The sequence below is a fragment of the Nannobrachium achirus genome (assembly GCF_963921795.1).
Source record: "Nannobrachium achirus genome assembly, chromosome: 2".
Classification (NCBI taxonomy): Eukaryota; Metazoa; Chordata; class Actinopteri; order Myctophiformes; family Myctophidae; genus Nannobrachium; species Nannobrachium achirus.
This window is the reverse complement of record NC_137811.1, coordinates 19,389,467-19,405,392: the sequence shown is the minus strand read 5'-3', so window position 1 is coordinate 19,405,392 and position 15,926 is coordinate 19,389,467. Positions and strand designations below refer to the sequence as shown.

Here is a 15,926-nt window from a genome sequence, read left to right as displayed (position 1 = left end):
TAGACTTAAGTTGTTACAGACAAAAGATTCAAAGAGACATAAGCTGAACAAAAATGTTGAAAAAAAGTTTCCAGTGGGAGGATCAGCCTATCTGCAGATGTGTGTGCTTCTAGCTTCTTCAGCATGTGTAAATAGAGATAGGTATTTCATGGTTAAATAGGCTACTAGCTTATAGCTCCTCCTCCTGAGTTCTGACCCCTCCGCCCCTCCTTTATTTCCCCCCCACCTGTTTTCTTCCCCCTCCAATCCCATTACTTTTAGTTGTATGTCTTGTTTATGTGTTTTGATGTTAATCAACAAACTATACTATAAACACTGGTCAAACATTGGCCAAATTGTCAAATGATATGAGAAAGAGGCAACATTTTTGAAAATAGCCGGCCTGAAAAGGAGAGCCACTGTTATAGGCGATGGGTGGCCGCTTTTAGGGCATTACGATTTTTTGAATAAATAAATAAACACTAGCTCTAGCTCAATACTCAATTAATGTCAAGTTTATTGTCACATCAGAGGTTTACAGAAGTAAAGAATAAAAGTGGGTGAAAGTCTTTGTCATACAAGCTCCACCAATGTCATTTCAAGAAACGGTGGAAAGAGATTGAGGAAGAAGAAAAAGATCAGGCCTGCATCATTGATTTGCTGGCCTGGAAATGCCCCAACCACCCACCCATAACTTTCTTTTTCAAATAAAATCAATCCATGTTTGTGGAAAAATAAAATAAAAATGAAACAAGAAACAAGAATTCCAAGCTGTGTGAAGACATGACAGAGTCTAATTTCAAGTTTATTAAACAGGAGCAACAAGTGCCATCTCTGTCTGGAGCTCCTCTCCATTCCTTTGCACCAATCTCAGTCCCCTGCCCTAAAACTGAATTCACACCTGCAGAAAGCCAGGTTCAAAGCGATTGTAACATAATAACACATAAAACATTTAATAACACATTCTACGAGGACAGCATGACTTCATCTTTAATACCTATGGTATGGCTTGTTCTACTGACCATGCTGACAATCAGGTCTGGGTAGCAAGAAACATCAACATTTAAGTCACTTACAACGTAATTAACTGTTTTATACCATGATTGTATATACTTAAGATACAACACGTATTGAGAAAGTCATTATTCAACATGACCAACACAACAGCAACGACAGATGTCAAACTTTCCTGGTTATGATAGTATTATATGGGTCTACTTATAAATTAAGTCCTGAACAGAATATAACGAGCATCTGTCTCATAATTTGTCTAATTACACACCGTTAGCCTGTTGAATACAACGTTTTATTTGTAAATAATGAAAATCACATAATTCATTGAACAGTGTATGGTTTTCACTGGACAGTAGCCATTGTGACATTATCATTTCTAATCACATATGGGTGGCCTTATTTAAAGTATTAAAACATTCTGTGAATAGCATGTAGTACTTTTATATGCTTAATACCTTTGATACCTGTACTTTTATTTTGATATTGAGTACATTAAATGTGAGTCGTTGACTCATGTGATATTCTGCACCTGAAAACGGAGAGGCCGAGCAACTGTTGGAGTTAGCTTCAGTATAATGCTACTTAATTGTTGACACAAGAGCACCAATTATGTTTTGAATTCACCCCTTAGGAACAAACAGAACCAGTGGTAGTGAAAATCATGTGCTCATAGAAACTTGGGGGGGGGGGGGGGGGGGGGGGGTGTAGGGCAGTGGGGTGTCTGCTGGTATCGATCTTGGATCATTGGTAGCAAGCAATATGGCCATTGGGAATGCATTTCCCCTCCGGTTGTGCAAGACCCGTTGTACCTGTTTTAACCCATGTCAGAGAGAGTAACTGTTGTACCTTTTGTAAAAGCGCCTTACACATATCATAGTAATGGAAGGCCAGTCTATGATGTCAGTACTATGACATGAATTTCTATTTGAATACCTCATAGAGTGTCTGTTTCATATAGGGATATATACTGTAGGTGTATGTACAGTATGTTTCTATGCTTTGTCTCCTAATGTAGTGTATTCCACTGTCTTCCTGTTTTGTTCTGTGTGGGGACTGCGGATGTAAATTAACATCTTTGCTAAATCCGGCATATTTACGTTGCATACACACCGTATGTGAGGTCCATTATGCATTGTCCTGTCTAAATAAACAAATAAAGTAAAGTAAAAGGTGACATCAGAGATCTTCATAATATGGGCATAAAAGGGACACATATGGACACAGACAGTGATTTGTGGATTCCACTTGTCAAGAAGGCGAACAGTGCTTTCCCACCCGATCACTGTAACTTTGCAACACCCCCTTCTGCCTCTCTCACGAGCGGACCACGTTAAATTTGACTCTATGGCGTGCAAAGTCAGGCATTAGACTTCCAATCCCAACACCACAGGATCGCATCCCTTAACCAGCACTGCTTGATATCTTAAAAATAAAATGTGTCGAAAATAATTGTAATTAAGGTTAGATTTAAGCGTGGTTTTTGTTGGCCCCAGCGAGGCGGACCACTCGGCCCACTAGGTGAGAACAGACTACAGCCCCTAATATGTTAGGAAGTAGTTAGACAAAAACTGTTAACCGACGGAGGCGCGCCGTGGACTAGCGGCGACCTTTGCCGAACGCTGCGGACATTTTGTTTGTTGTTTAGCTTATTAATGCTGCTACATCCTTGGTCTAATGAAAAATATATAATATTTTGCTGACTAAGCGTCCGCCCTGAGACTGGGAGGTCAGGGCTCAATCCCCGGCCGGGTCATACCAAAGACTCTGCTTGGCATTTGGGACTCAGCATCAAGGGTTGAATTGGGGGTTAAGTCCCTGCGGCATACTAGCGTCATGTCCAGGGAGTGTACTTGGCTCGGCAAGTCTTTACTGTACTTACTGTAGTACTTACACCTGATAGTTTTCTGATAAGGTGCACTGGTATTGATTACCAAAGGCTGTTGTGTTGTTTGAAATTTGAGAATGATATCGGTGATATGTTGTAAATTCGTATACCTGTTTTATTGCAAACTATATCAAAACAACTGATAAGTGCCCGCATTTCTATTTACTTATAGGTCCATTTATCACATGAACCCTGGATGGGATCATATCTACTTCATATCTATGATGTAGAAGTAGATATGACACCACCCAGCACAAAGATATAGCTTTTTATCAACTAAGAACAATTTATCCTTGAATTATGGATAAATGTTGAGTCTGTTTGCCAGACCCATGAAATGGGTAGGCCTACATAAGCAAATGTCGGTCTGTCCCTTTTCTATATAAAGGGTATATATGATGATGACATGATGATGACATGCCTACAAAAGGCATGATGTCATAAATGATGATGACAGACAGGGGGTCTGGCACAACCAGGTTGACCTGGTCTAGTTTCTTCCTACCTGGCAATTCTTTTAGCTGACGCCACGGACAGAACGGCCCATAAAAGGAGATATACACGTGTTTCGTGTTTGCACCGCTCACTTCGCACTGGTGCGATTTTTAAATGACTAATTAATCCATACAGTAGGTAGTATGTGAATGTGTATGCATGTACTGATTAACTACATAAATAAATGTCTAGGTAAGCGGTGTGGAAAAGATGATTGGTAGTTTAGTTTACCTGCTGGTTTCAGCTTCACTGAGAAGTCTACGTTACCAGCAAAATGTCCACCTGTAAACGTATCTGCATGTGCAACACTGTGATTGATTGCACTGACATGTGCTAGACTAGAGGTTGACCTGCAGCCCAGCCTGACAGAAACAGAAAGACAAAGGAGGACGAGACAATCACTTTTCTGTGCGGTAACTCAGCTTTGTGCTTTCCTTTTGTACCATTATCCTACTATAGGAAGTAAAAAAATCATAAAAAAACGCTGTTGTGTGTAATCTATTTGAAGTATTGGGGTACCCCAAGTCCCCATGTAGGCCTACTGTACTGCATTGCTATTATATTTACAGTCCAATAAATTGTCTTTCGGTCAAATGGCAGAGTACACAAGGAACAAACCGTTAGTTAGGAATCCTTTCATATTAAAGGCCTTCTGAGAAAAGAGACTTTCTAGCCATTTAAAAACATACTGAATATATATGATTCTCACTTGACTGTCTTGCAGAGGACCATAACCATAAATAATACATTTTAGAAGTAAACCATGAGCTGTATAAAAATTGCCCTAGTCTGCATTAGAGGGATAATATCATTCACCAGAAACAGGTACTTGTGTTTTAAATTAGTTATTTCCTTAATACCTATTAGGACTCCTATAGAGGTTGTCTGATCTTAATGAATATCAAATATCAAAAATATTGAATCAAGCAACTTATAAACTGTCTGTAGTGCACACACAAAAGCCTGAATATATTTTAAAATTACCCCCAGAACAGTGCTTTAACTGTAGTGTGACATATTTGTCCAGACACAGACCACTTAAGCTTTATAAAATATAGATTTTAATGTAATGAATTATAAAATATAGATTTTAATGTAATGAATTATACTAGTGTAGTACAGTACTATTAAATATCAGTACCTGTTGTCCAAGGACTTGGAGATGAGTCATCATATGATGAGATGCACCAACCCAGGAGAGTTTGGGTATTACAAATATGGCCATTTGGGTGACGTCACATGGAGAAGCCGATTGAGAGACACAAACAGACAGAGAGATTTATACTGGATTTATAAACAATAGAGATACATTTATATAAGATCTTTTATTTGTATTAGTCCTAAATGGATGGTGTTTTTCTACTGTAAACAGTTTGAACATCCCATCCCTAACAGATGTCTAAGTATATGTAGCTGTCAGAGGGAGGTGGGTCACTGTCACTCTTGCTATAAGTGTCATCAGGGCTCTTTATAAACACTGACTAAACAGAGGTCTGCTCTCCACACCTTGCTGAGACACAGAGGATGGCGCGGGTGGTGTTCCTCCACCCGGACCTGGGCATCGGCGGGGCAGAGAGGCTGGTCGTGGACGCGGCCGTCGCCCTGCGGTCCCGCGGCTGCAGCGTCCAGATCTGGACGGCGCACCACGACCCCGCGCACTGCTTCTCCGAGACCCTGGACCCCGGGCTGCCAGTGGTGTGCGTGGGCGACTGGCTGCCCACCGGGGTGTGGGGCCGCCTGCGCGCCCCGTGCGCCTACCTGCGGATGCTCTATGTCGCCCTCTGTCTGATCCTCAGCGGGGTCCGGTACGACGTGGTATTCTGCGACCAGGTGTCGGCGTGCATCCCCGTCCTGAGGCTGTCCCGCCGCCGGAGCAAGGTGCTGTTCTACTGCCACTTCCCCGACCGACTGCTGAGTCAGAGGGGGTCGGCCCTGAGGAGGCTGTACCGCGCTCCCATCGACTGGCTGGAGGAACGCACCACGGGCATGGCCGACGTGGTCCTGGTCAACAGCCGCTTCACCGCGGGAGTGTTCAGGGAGACCTTCCGCAGCCTCGGAGGGGTCCGGACGGACGTCCTTTACCCCTCGCTCAACACCGACGCCTTCGACGCACCGTCCGCCGAGCCGAGGGGCCTCGAGGGCCTGCTCCCTGAGGGAACCACCTGCACGTTCCTGTCCCTCAACCGCTACGAGCGCAAGAAGAACCTAGGCCTGGCGCTGGAAGCCCTGGCCGCCCTGAGGGAGAGCCTGCCGGCGGGCCGGAGAGCGGGCGTCCACCTGGTGGTGGCCGGGGGGTACGACGAGCGGGTGGCCGAGAACGTCCGGCACCATGTCGAGCTGAAGGAGCTGGCGGCGCGGCTCGGCCTGGAGGGCTGCGTCACTTTCCTGCGCTCGCCCTCCGACCCCCTGAAGGTGGCGCTGCTGCGGGGCAGCGCGGCCGTGCTGTACACGCCGAGCGGGGAGCACTTCGGCATCGTCCCCGTGGAGGCCATGTACTGCCGCTGCCCCGTGATCGCTGCCAACTCTGGGGGCCCCCTGGAGAGTGTGGTGGATGGGGAGACGGGCTTCCTGTGCGAGCCCACGCCGGAGGCCTTCTCCTGGGCCATGGCCAGGCTGCTCGGCGAGCCCGGGCTCCGTGCGGACATGGGGCGAGCCGGGAGGAGGAGGGTGCAGGGCAGCTTCTCTCTGCAGGCCTTCTCAGACCAGCTGCACGGGAACATTCTCAGGCTGACCCAGTGCCCTCAAGCAATGATGTGCCGCTAGGAGCTGAAATTCATTAAAGGTCGTCCTTTTTCACCCATTTTCACCCATCTTCATATTATAAAGGGTCCTCACTAACACTCATTATATAAGACTAGAGTTGTGCATAAGGCAGGTCGCCTGGATCATCGCGTTTCATTCCGCTTAACCCTTAAGTTCGGATTCACTTCACCTTGGTTCTGTTCACAGGTCATTTTGACCTGGGGGATATTTGGTTTCAAAAACAATATAAATATACATTTTAACTTAAGAAATCATCATCATACATTGACTTGGTCTCAATTCCAAACCATTCATATGATATATATGGTAAATGTTTGCATTTATGCTTTGCTATATCACATAACAGTTTTCTGAGGGATTGAATGTAGGAGTCTGAGAAGTAATGTTGGGCAGATCTTTATGCCCATATATGTTGTTCCTTTTTGGAGTGCCCGTTGGGCGGATCTTTATGCCCATACATGGTGTTCCGTGTCCAGGCCAGTCTGTGATGATGTCAGTACTATGACGTCAGAGTATCAAGCAGACAGACGGTTACCATGGCAGCGAAACTGTGTAGTAGCAGTGATGTCAGCATGCAGATGGTCAGATGGACAGACACACATGAACGTCACATTATGAATGTACACTTGTACACATACACTATGAAGCATGCTTCCTAGTGTATGTGTACAAGTGTACCTCTTGCAAGCAGTCTGTTCTTCCTGTCTGCTGTTGTAGGACACACTGAACAGCGCTTTCTCTTGCCAGATGCTTCAACTCATTTTATCATTTATATCATATGAATTGTTTGGAATTGAGACAGTCAATGTATGATGATGATTTGTTAAGTAAAAATGTATATTAGTATTGTTTTTGAAACCCAAGCATGGGTATAGTGAAAATACTTTTTTTCTTTTTACATGTTAATCACAGATGAATCTTTAAGGCCAGTGAGTTTCATGTGGAAAACATGTAAACTTCTACTTCTTTTTCTTTTCTTTTTTTCTTTTTTTTTTTGAATGAAAATTTTAAACAGATCAAAATGACCCGAACATAACTTAAGGGTTAAGCATGGCCTGAGTGGTCAGCACATTCTGGTGGACAACTCATTTGGTGAAGTGTGGAGATGATGGTTTGTAACTGATTGAAGCTCGTATGTGGTGTGGACACGATGGTGCTTCTTCAGAGGCCCTCACTCACTGAAACCCTTGTCAAACTGTTTACACTGGAAGGGCTTTTTCCCCGACATGGACACGCTGGTGATTCTTCAGGGTACCTGACTGCCTGAAACTCTTCTCACACTGTTTACAGACGAAGGGTTTTTCTCCACTGTGGATACGCTGGTGTGCCTTCAGGTGACCTAACACTCTGAAACCCTTGTCACACTGTTTACACACAAAGGGTTTTTCTCCAGTGTGGACACGCTGGTGCCTCTTTAGAGTCTCTAACACTCTGAAACTCTTGTCACACTGTTTACAGACGAAGGGTTTTTCTCCATTGTGGGTACGCTGGTGTGTCTTCAGGTTACCTAACACACTGAAACCCTTGTCACACTGTTTACACACAAAGGGTTTTTCTCCAGTGTGGACACGCTGATGTGTCGTCAGGTGACTTAAACTACTGAATCCCTTGTCACACTGTTTGCACTGGAAAGATTTTTCTTTGGTGTGGACATGCTGGACATGCTGTGTTGATACCTCAGTGAAACTCTTATTACATAAGAGGTTTTCTTTCCTGTGTAGGTCATCAAATGTTTCTTTACTTCTCCTGGCTGCGTTGAAGTCCTCGCAAGATCTCGGTTTGTCTGTGTCTCCTTGTTGCTGGCTGGTTACACAGCTGGTGATCGTTTGACAGGGAGATGAGGGCAGCTGTCCATTGCTCATCATTTGACAGTAGAGGTTGTTGTGGCACCTCAACATCAAGTCTTCATGGAGGGTGACCCGAGACGTGAAGGCACGTGGACAATCAGAACAGGACACTTGTGTCCTGGAAGATTGGTTCATGGACACCACTTCTGCTACTTGGACTGTAAATTGGAAGGCGTTTCTTTATATTGCAGGCTGGAAAGACTAATATATTCTTTGTCTACTGTATGTCTCTATATTATGTCTGTGACTCTCACAGTAAGTACACTATGTCTGTAAAAAGTGTCTCTTGGTCGTACTCAGACTAAATGTGATGTTCAGAAACTGTCACATCTTATTGAGGTTGACCAGAGCTCTGGTCTGACGTCACACAACACAAACCATTGACATCATTCCTAATAACACCGATTTGCACATCTAACAGTTGCAATTCATCCATCTGTGAATTTAGTTGAATCATTGAATCAACTTGATGACCAAACCCAGAAGTAAAGGCTCAAGCTTATCGGACATACTGTATGCCCATCTATGCCCATCTGGCATAATTATGCTATGCTACGGGCATAGACGTGGCCCTTATATATGCCTCGGTATTATATGACGTCACCCAGGGACGTGCTGGCCATTGGGAAAAGCGGGACAACTCCCGAACGGCCGGTTCATTCCCGGCCGGTCCAGGCCGGCCATTAGGAAAACATTTTACTGTTTGCACAAAAGTAAAAATAAAACTGTTTGCACAAAAGTATTGAAAACAGCAGATCTGCAGATCGGCTGTTTTCACTAGTTTAAATCATTTTTAAAATGATAAATACAAAACAAACGGTTTTGGACATAAGGTTTCCACCTGACAACGACGGAATATAACTCATATAATTGGCCCACTGGCTTGTCACTGTCACAAATCTTTGAGTAGCAGCAGCGCTATAGAGAGAGATCTCTCTCTATAGCGCGCAATGAGGGCCTCTCCAACCCTTTTTCCCGGGCTGAATCAGGGGCCCAGCATGTCCCTGACGTCACCCTTTGCCCCTCTCTAATTGGCTACAGGCATAGACGGACCCTATCGTGGCCCTTATACAGGTAAATGCCTCCATGACGTCACCTCTCTCTGATTGGCTATGGGCCCATGGCATAAACACAGACACACAGTCTGGGACAGCCGTTTAGGAAAACGACAAATAACCTGCGGTCATATTGTTATAGTAGATTATGAGAAATGTAGCCTCGCGTAGCCAGGCTTAGAGAAGAGAAAAGCCTGGTCAAGATATGAGGCAGAGACCGTTCTAGGAGGTGGGGCTGAATTTTCCCGAAAGTTGTATTTTTTTCGCTGGGCAATGTAAAAGGACCCGCACTGCATGACGTAACGTCCGTTAAATGCAGCACTTCCGCTAGAAATCTTGGAACCAAGTGGAAGTTATATCTTATATATTAGGTGATTAAGGTGGTGACATTTGGGATGCGTGTTTGTTTTTGTCACCTGACATACTGTCCAGAGTCTGCAGGAGACACTTTAGAAACCTCATGGTATCTTGAGGTGAAAAGTAACTGACCCCAGCATCAAGTAACTGCAATGAAAGACACGCTTCACAAACAACACATGTCTCTGTTCTGTAATAAGCTGTCAATAAAATGTCTATACCGAGTCTCACCAATGTAACGTTAGTGTTGACATGTGATTTATATGTGATATAGTTCCAGTTAAAATTTAGTAGTTAGCTTTAGTCTACAAAATGAACATTGGCCAAGGTGCAGGAGAAGAATAAGCTCTGTCTTCTGCGATTCCGTTCTAATTAAAACGTTGCAGTGGTAAACAGTAATTAAGAAGAAAGGCAACAACAAGTTGTTCAGATAAGAGACAGAATCCTCATATTGAAAACACTCACTTCATACTTTCATTCCCAGTGGCTTGAAGTTGAATTACATTTTCATGGCATTTGAGCTCTTTTTGTGATTCCATCATTTATTGTCTTTTTAAACCTGATGTTGTATTCTAATGTATTGTAGTAATCTACATGTGATGAATTGCATCACGCTGGTGCCTCTTTAGAGTGTCTAAATCACTGAAACCCTTGTCACGCTGTGTGTACAGACGAAGGGTTTTTCTCCACTGTGGACACTGTGTCTTCAGTCTCTCTAACACACTGAAACCCTTGTCACACTGTTTACACACAAAGGGTTTTTCTCCAGTGTGGACACGCTGATGTGTCTTCAGGTGACCTAAACAACTGAAACCCTTGTCACAGTGTTTACACTCGAAAGTTTTTTCTTTGGTGTGTGGACATGCTGGACATGCTGTATTGATACCTCAATTTTTCACTAGACATAAACCACAAATGTTTTCTGTTCTTGTACATTTCCTTTGTCTAAAGGTGTTTGTGTCAAGTGTCAGCATTTATTCTCTCCACTGACCCTAAAAACAAAGATGCATCTTGTTAAAGGTCTTACATCTTTCACTGAGAATGTTTCAGGTAGTTTTCTTACAATACTATACTGCATGTGGCATATGGATATGGATATAGGCCTACTCATTTTCTAGATGACTCATTACTACATCAGAAAAATAATGTTCACATGTGGATACGGTAACAAAGAACATCTAATCTAATCTAGTAGTTAAAATAATCAGTAAACTGACAACAGTGCATTTTAATATGTGTTTATTGACAGGATGAATATGAGCATTATGGAGGCCAACAAACACTCATCTCTTTAATGTAATGGTACCAGTGTTACATAGTATAGATCAGAATACCACTGAATATCATGTGGTTGCTTGAGCTATCATAGAGCCTGTTCCCACTAGGTAAACGCATGTAAACTACGTCTCCCATCTCCAGCTCTATGATCATTCCATTAGATACATATTCATAACCTGCAGAATTGTATCCAATGTTATGAAAGAGTATCTGATCATTTTTATACATCTCAATGCGGAAATACTCTGATGAATGGATGGTAAATGCAGTACATCTGAAGAGATAGACTCCTTTGACCGGTGATGTAAAAAGGCCTGTGAAAGAACACATATGTACGCAGGCGTGCAGGCAGGCAGGCACGCACGCGCATGCAGGCGCGTGCGCGCACACACACACACACACACACACACACACACACACACACACACACACACACACACACACACACACACACACACACACACACACATATTTTGAAAAATCGTGAAGAATTGTGAAAAAATAACAATTGTAACCCATTGAAGTTGCAATGGGTTTGTATAGGAATATACGTGTCCGATATAATTAATATCAAATATCTAAATACTGAATCAAGCAACTTAAAAAGCTTTTCGGGGAGCTCACAAAAGCTCAAGCAGATATTAAAATGACCCCAAACATGTTTGAAAGTGAAATATCCCTTTAATTGACATCAATTAATCACCACCTACCTGTAATTGGATTGTAAGTGTTGCCGATGTTCGTGAAGACCTTGGTGTAGACTAGAGTGGTGGCAACATTAAATGGTCCAACTGTTCCAGAATTAGTCAAACCAACAGAGAAGGCCACCTTTGGTTTGTCTGTCACACAGGAGCATTATCATATTGCTTATAATATTATATTACTATTAAGCAAGCATACAAATCATGTATTAAAACTGTTATCTTATTAACTAGTCAAATTAAACAGTTGCTTGCTACTGTACTCGATAGACCATTCTATTCTTGTGAGTTTTTGAATATTAGGATCTGATGATCTCTCTTTCTTTCTAAAGGAACAACAACTCCAAGTCATTATCATTCTCTCAACTATCATTATAGGAAGACTAGTATAAAGATCATTGTATTGTAGCCATGGCTGGAAGGCGAACCCGGGACCCCGAAATCCCAGGCATGCATTGTGCGCTAACCAGTAAGCCAAAGAGCCAGGCTTGTTGGCGAGAGCCAATACACACACCGTATAGCCTACAGTATCCCTACCTTGAAAAAATATTAAAGCTATACTGTGTAAGTTGCTCAACTAGTGGTCAGTAGCGGTATTGCTTTTTTCTGCGGTTTTTCGGCCGGAGTCGTCGCGGACGACGGCCGCGGACCACCGGAGCGGCGCCGCAAACCACCGCGACCGATAGTAATCCGTGGAGGGGTAGAACGCATGGTAGAACGTAATTTTCTGGCCAGGATTTGTGGATTAAGAGGTTAAAATCCTTCACCATGGTAAACACTGTAGCCAAGCGGAGGCGCTTCCTGGAGACCAGAGCAGATAAGCTGTGATTGGCCGGTAGTGTACCATGTGTGCATGATCGGCGATGTGATTGGGCAACGTATACACAACGTATACAGATGATGCAGATTTCGTCATTTTGGCGCGAAATCCCGCCCCTGTCACTGCTAAGAAGAAAACATATAAAGAGAAGGCTTCAGAAGCTGAAAATAACGGAGTGGGTGTTCTAAAACTTTAGCGATTTAACAGTTAGGACAATTTTAAGATTTGTTTTATAAAAAAAGTTACATGGTACAACTTTAAACTTGAATTGAACTTTCAATGTGTCGTGACTGACTGACAATGTGACGTGTTCTTGTTGTCCTTGTCCAGTCTTGTCCTGTTTCTGAGCGGTGTCAGCCGCTCCAACAACTGACTTGTGTGTATTTCTGTCCATATGTCCATATGTCTATGTGCCTGTATCAGTACAGCCTCAAACCAAGCAGGTGACCAACCTTCAAGTGGCGCTGTTGAGCAGCCTCTTTTGAAGTGATACTGTGTACTATGGTCAATTTGGCCAAAGATATTTAATTTATGAAGATAGCTCAACCTCATTGGATCCACTGGAGTGCGACATTGTACACAAATCCTACAAATAGTCTCCTAAGTGGGCACCGGCTTTGACGGAAAATCTCGCCGCACATCCTGTTTACTGGTGCTATAGATCCCATGAGAGTGTGTTGCTGGGACAGATAAAGGGCAATAATAAAGTTGATTTTCTCCTTTGTTGTGTTGCTGAAAAAAGCCACTTTAGTATGACAATTTTGTTAATATTATGTGGCTTGTGATAATCAGGTCCAATATTTAGTTCAGTGACCATGGCGAAAAATAATAGTTCAGAAGCTGTGTTCACATTAGCTCTCTCATTGTAAATGAGAGAAGTGGTAAACAGGAAACTCAATGATGTTGGTCTCTGGGGTGAACCTGTGTTGCCATATCTGCTTATAATAAGCAATTTGGGTCTAAAGTGTTGTTGTTTATTGGGCTTGCTTTCTAATATTTTTTAAACCAGTGGTTCGCATTTTTTTCATATCAAGGACCCACAGATTAATTAATTTGTCCACAGTCGCAGAGCCCCATCTGAAAATATGTGGTGCCAGGGACCGCCACACAAGATTTGTGTTAATGTTAAAAAAATATTCAAAATATTTATATATATATATATATATATATATATATATATATATATATATATATATATATATATATATATGTTACAGTACGTTTGGGTAACTCAGTGCGTTCATTGTAAGAGCGCTTGTTTTGTCGTTCACCACACACCAATCACCACCAGATGGCGACGACAGCCATTCACTAGTGAAGGCGCTGACGTCACTCGTTTGCGACTCTCTTTCTTTATTTACTAGCCTAGCTCGGCAGTGTTTAGCCATTAGCTTACTATGAGCTAAATATAAATATAACGATTGCATTCACCACGGCTTCGTAACTCGCGCGGCGCTCCGCCGGCCGCGGTCCGCTGGCCTTCGCGCCGCTTGCAATGTCGTGGACAATCGAGCGGCTCCGCCTGGAGGACGTTGTTGTGGCGACCGCTTGTTCCGCCCCGTGCCGCACGACGAGTGCTCCGTTTCTCGACCGTACTGTTTCTCTATCAAACCGTGACATATATATATATATATATATATATTTTAATTACAGATCTACAAGCTCACGATGTGTTGCAATGTGACACATTGTGAGCTTGCTGATCTGCCTGCCTGCCTGCCTACCTACCTAGTACCGACCTAGGTCAGGTACTCATCTACAGTAAATTAATTGGTCAGACCCTCATTTTAAAAGTGTATATGAAGGTAAAGTCATTGCTTTGCTTCAGACCAGCTAAGTGTAATAATATACTGTGAGAGTGACATAATAACCACTATACTGTTGCCTGGAGTCTCCCAGTCACAGATATAAAAAGCTAGATACCTCATCCGCCGCTGCAGTTCATTGGTGCGACTGGTAAAACAGGACTGGCGGAAGTGCCTAATTGTGGAACTGTGGAGGGCACTCTGCCCCCTGCAGTGGGAAAACGGGAGTCCCGCATCTGATTGGCCTACCGAGCATCCGTCCTTCAGAATTCCGGAAGCTTGCCAGTCCTCTTTTACCAATGCCCAGAGCCAGGGGGAGGCGTCTACCTTTATATGTCTATGCTCCCGCCTCCCAGTGCTCTATACAAGGTTTGCTATAAGGGCCGGACTGGGATATAAATTCGGCCCTGGCATCTTGGCCCAGACCGGCCCACCACAACCAGCGCGAACCGAACATAGAAGATCTACAAGCCTACAATGCATCGAGGCAGTGGTGTGTTGTGGGGCTTGTATGCTGTAAAATGTTTGGGTGGGACTCCTGGGCCACAGTAGCCTGTGATTGGGCTACTAGGCCAGTATTCAGATGATAGACAAGCCAGTGGGCTAATCATGTGATGTATCTCAGCTCTGTGAGCCGGTGCTACTGAGGGAATTGCCCTCTCCACTTAGTGGCTGCCCAGCCCAAAAATTACTGTAACTATCTGTAACTATGCCCGGTATGCCTGATGCCCAGTCCACCCGTTTGCTATACTAATACCCTCTAGTCTACACCAAATCTCTTTGCCAAAAATAGCAGATCTGCAAGCTCACAACAAGTCACATTGAGGCACGTTGTGAACTTGTAGATCTGTTATGTTTGACAGAGAATTGGGGTGCTACGGTTCTGTTTAACTATTGGCACTGATTTTAAATTCACGTAGATTTGTAGTTTCAAATATATAGACTTTTATCCAGAGCGCTGCCGTGTAGCTGCGGTGTCGCTGTGTGAAGCGGTGTCGCTTGACACCGCAGTTATGGTTGCCGCTCTCTGAGAAATATGTCTATATGTCTTCTATGAATTTTTAATACATTTTTCAGTATTCTGTCTTCATTTTAGAAAATACTGTTTACTTACTCATCAGTTCCTCTACTTGGCTCTCAGTTGCAGTCAGTTGTGTGTTTGTGGTAGACAGCTGAGCAACATGGGCTGAAATCAACACAATATTAGTATTAGTCAATCATAAATACTCCTGCAGTATCGTTTGAGAGGATAACCCTTCCCATGTGGTTAATAACCACATGGGAAGGTTTATCCTAATTGTTATATGGATCAACTATACAATAAATTACATTATCAAAACAGTATCTATTTGCTTAGTTCAACTGAAGTAACACTAAAGTAAGTCATTTTTCACCACTGCCTGCTTCTACCCATGCTCCCACTGTTCAAATTACCTTCACTTTCCTTCTTCAAGTCCAACACCTGGCCCTCACTGACACCCAGTCTGGTCGAAATGGCACTCAATTTCGCAGCCATTTCTGAAACACATCGCAGAGAAATGTATGTTAAACATTCTAAACACATTTCAGCCTGGACCTTTACAACTCCTTCAAGCTCTGTTTTTAAATCATATTTTACAACAGCTGAGCAACATGGGCTGAATCAACACAAGATTAATAATATTACTATAAGACAATCATAAATACTATTTGAGTGGATAAACTTTCCCTTGTGGATTAAATGGATCAAATATGTAATAAATGACATGATCAAAACATTTTGTAACATTTTTCAACACTGCATGCTTCTCCCTGCTGTTCAAATTACCTTCACTTTCCTTCTTTAAGTCCAACACCTTGCTTTCACTAGCACTCAATTTCACAGCCATTTCTGAAAAAGATCACAGAGAAAATGATGAAAAAAAAAATCTGAACACTCTTATAACTA

The 15,926-nt window shown here is 43.1% G+C and overlaps 1 protein-coding gene across 1 annotated transcript; it reads left to right on the top strand.

Moving 5' to 3' along the window:
* Positions 1–4,897: 4,897 nt before the first annotated feature.
* On the top strand, positions 4,898–6,136 carry LOC308296978 (alpha-1,3/1,6-mannosyltransferase ALG2-like; the record flags this gene model as incomplete). Its single annotated transcript, XM_080740353.1, has 1 exon — positions 4,898–6,136. One exon carries the CDS (start codon positions 4,898–4,900, stop codon positions 6,134–6,136), a length of 1,239 nt encoding a protein of 412 aa, XP_080596479.1.
* Positions 6,137–15,926: the final 9,790 nt, after the last annotated feature.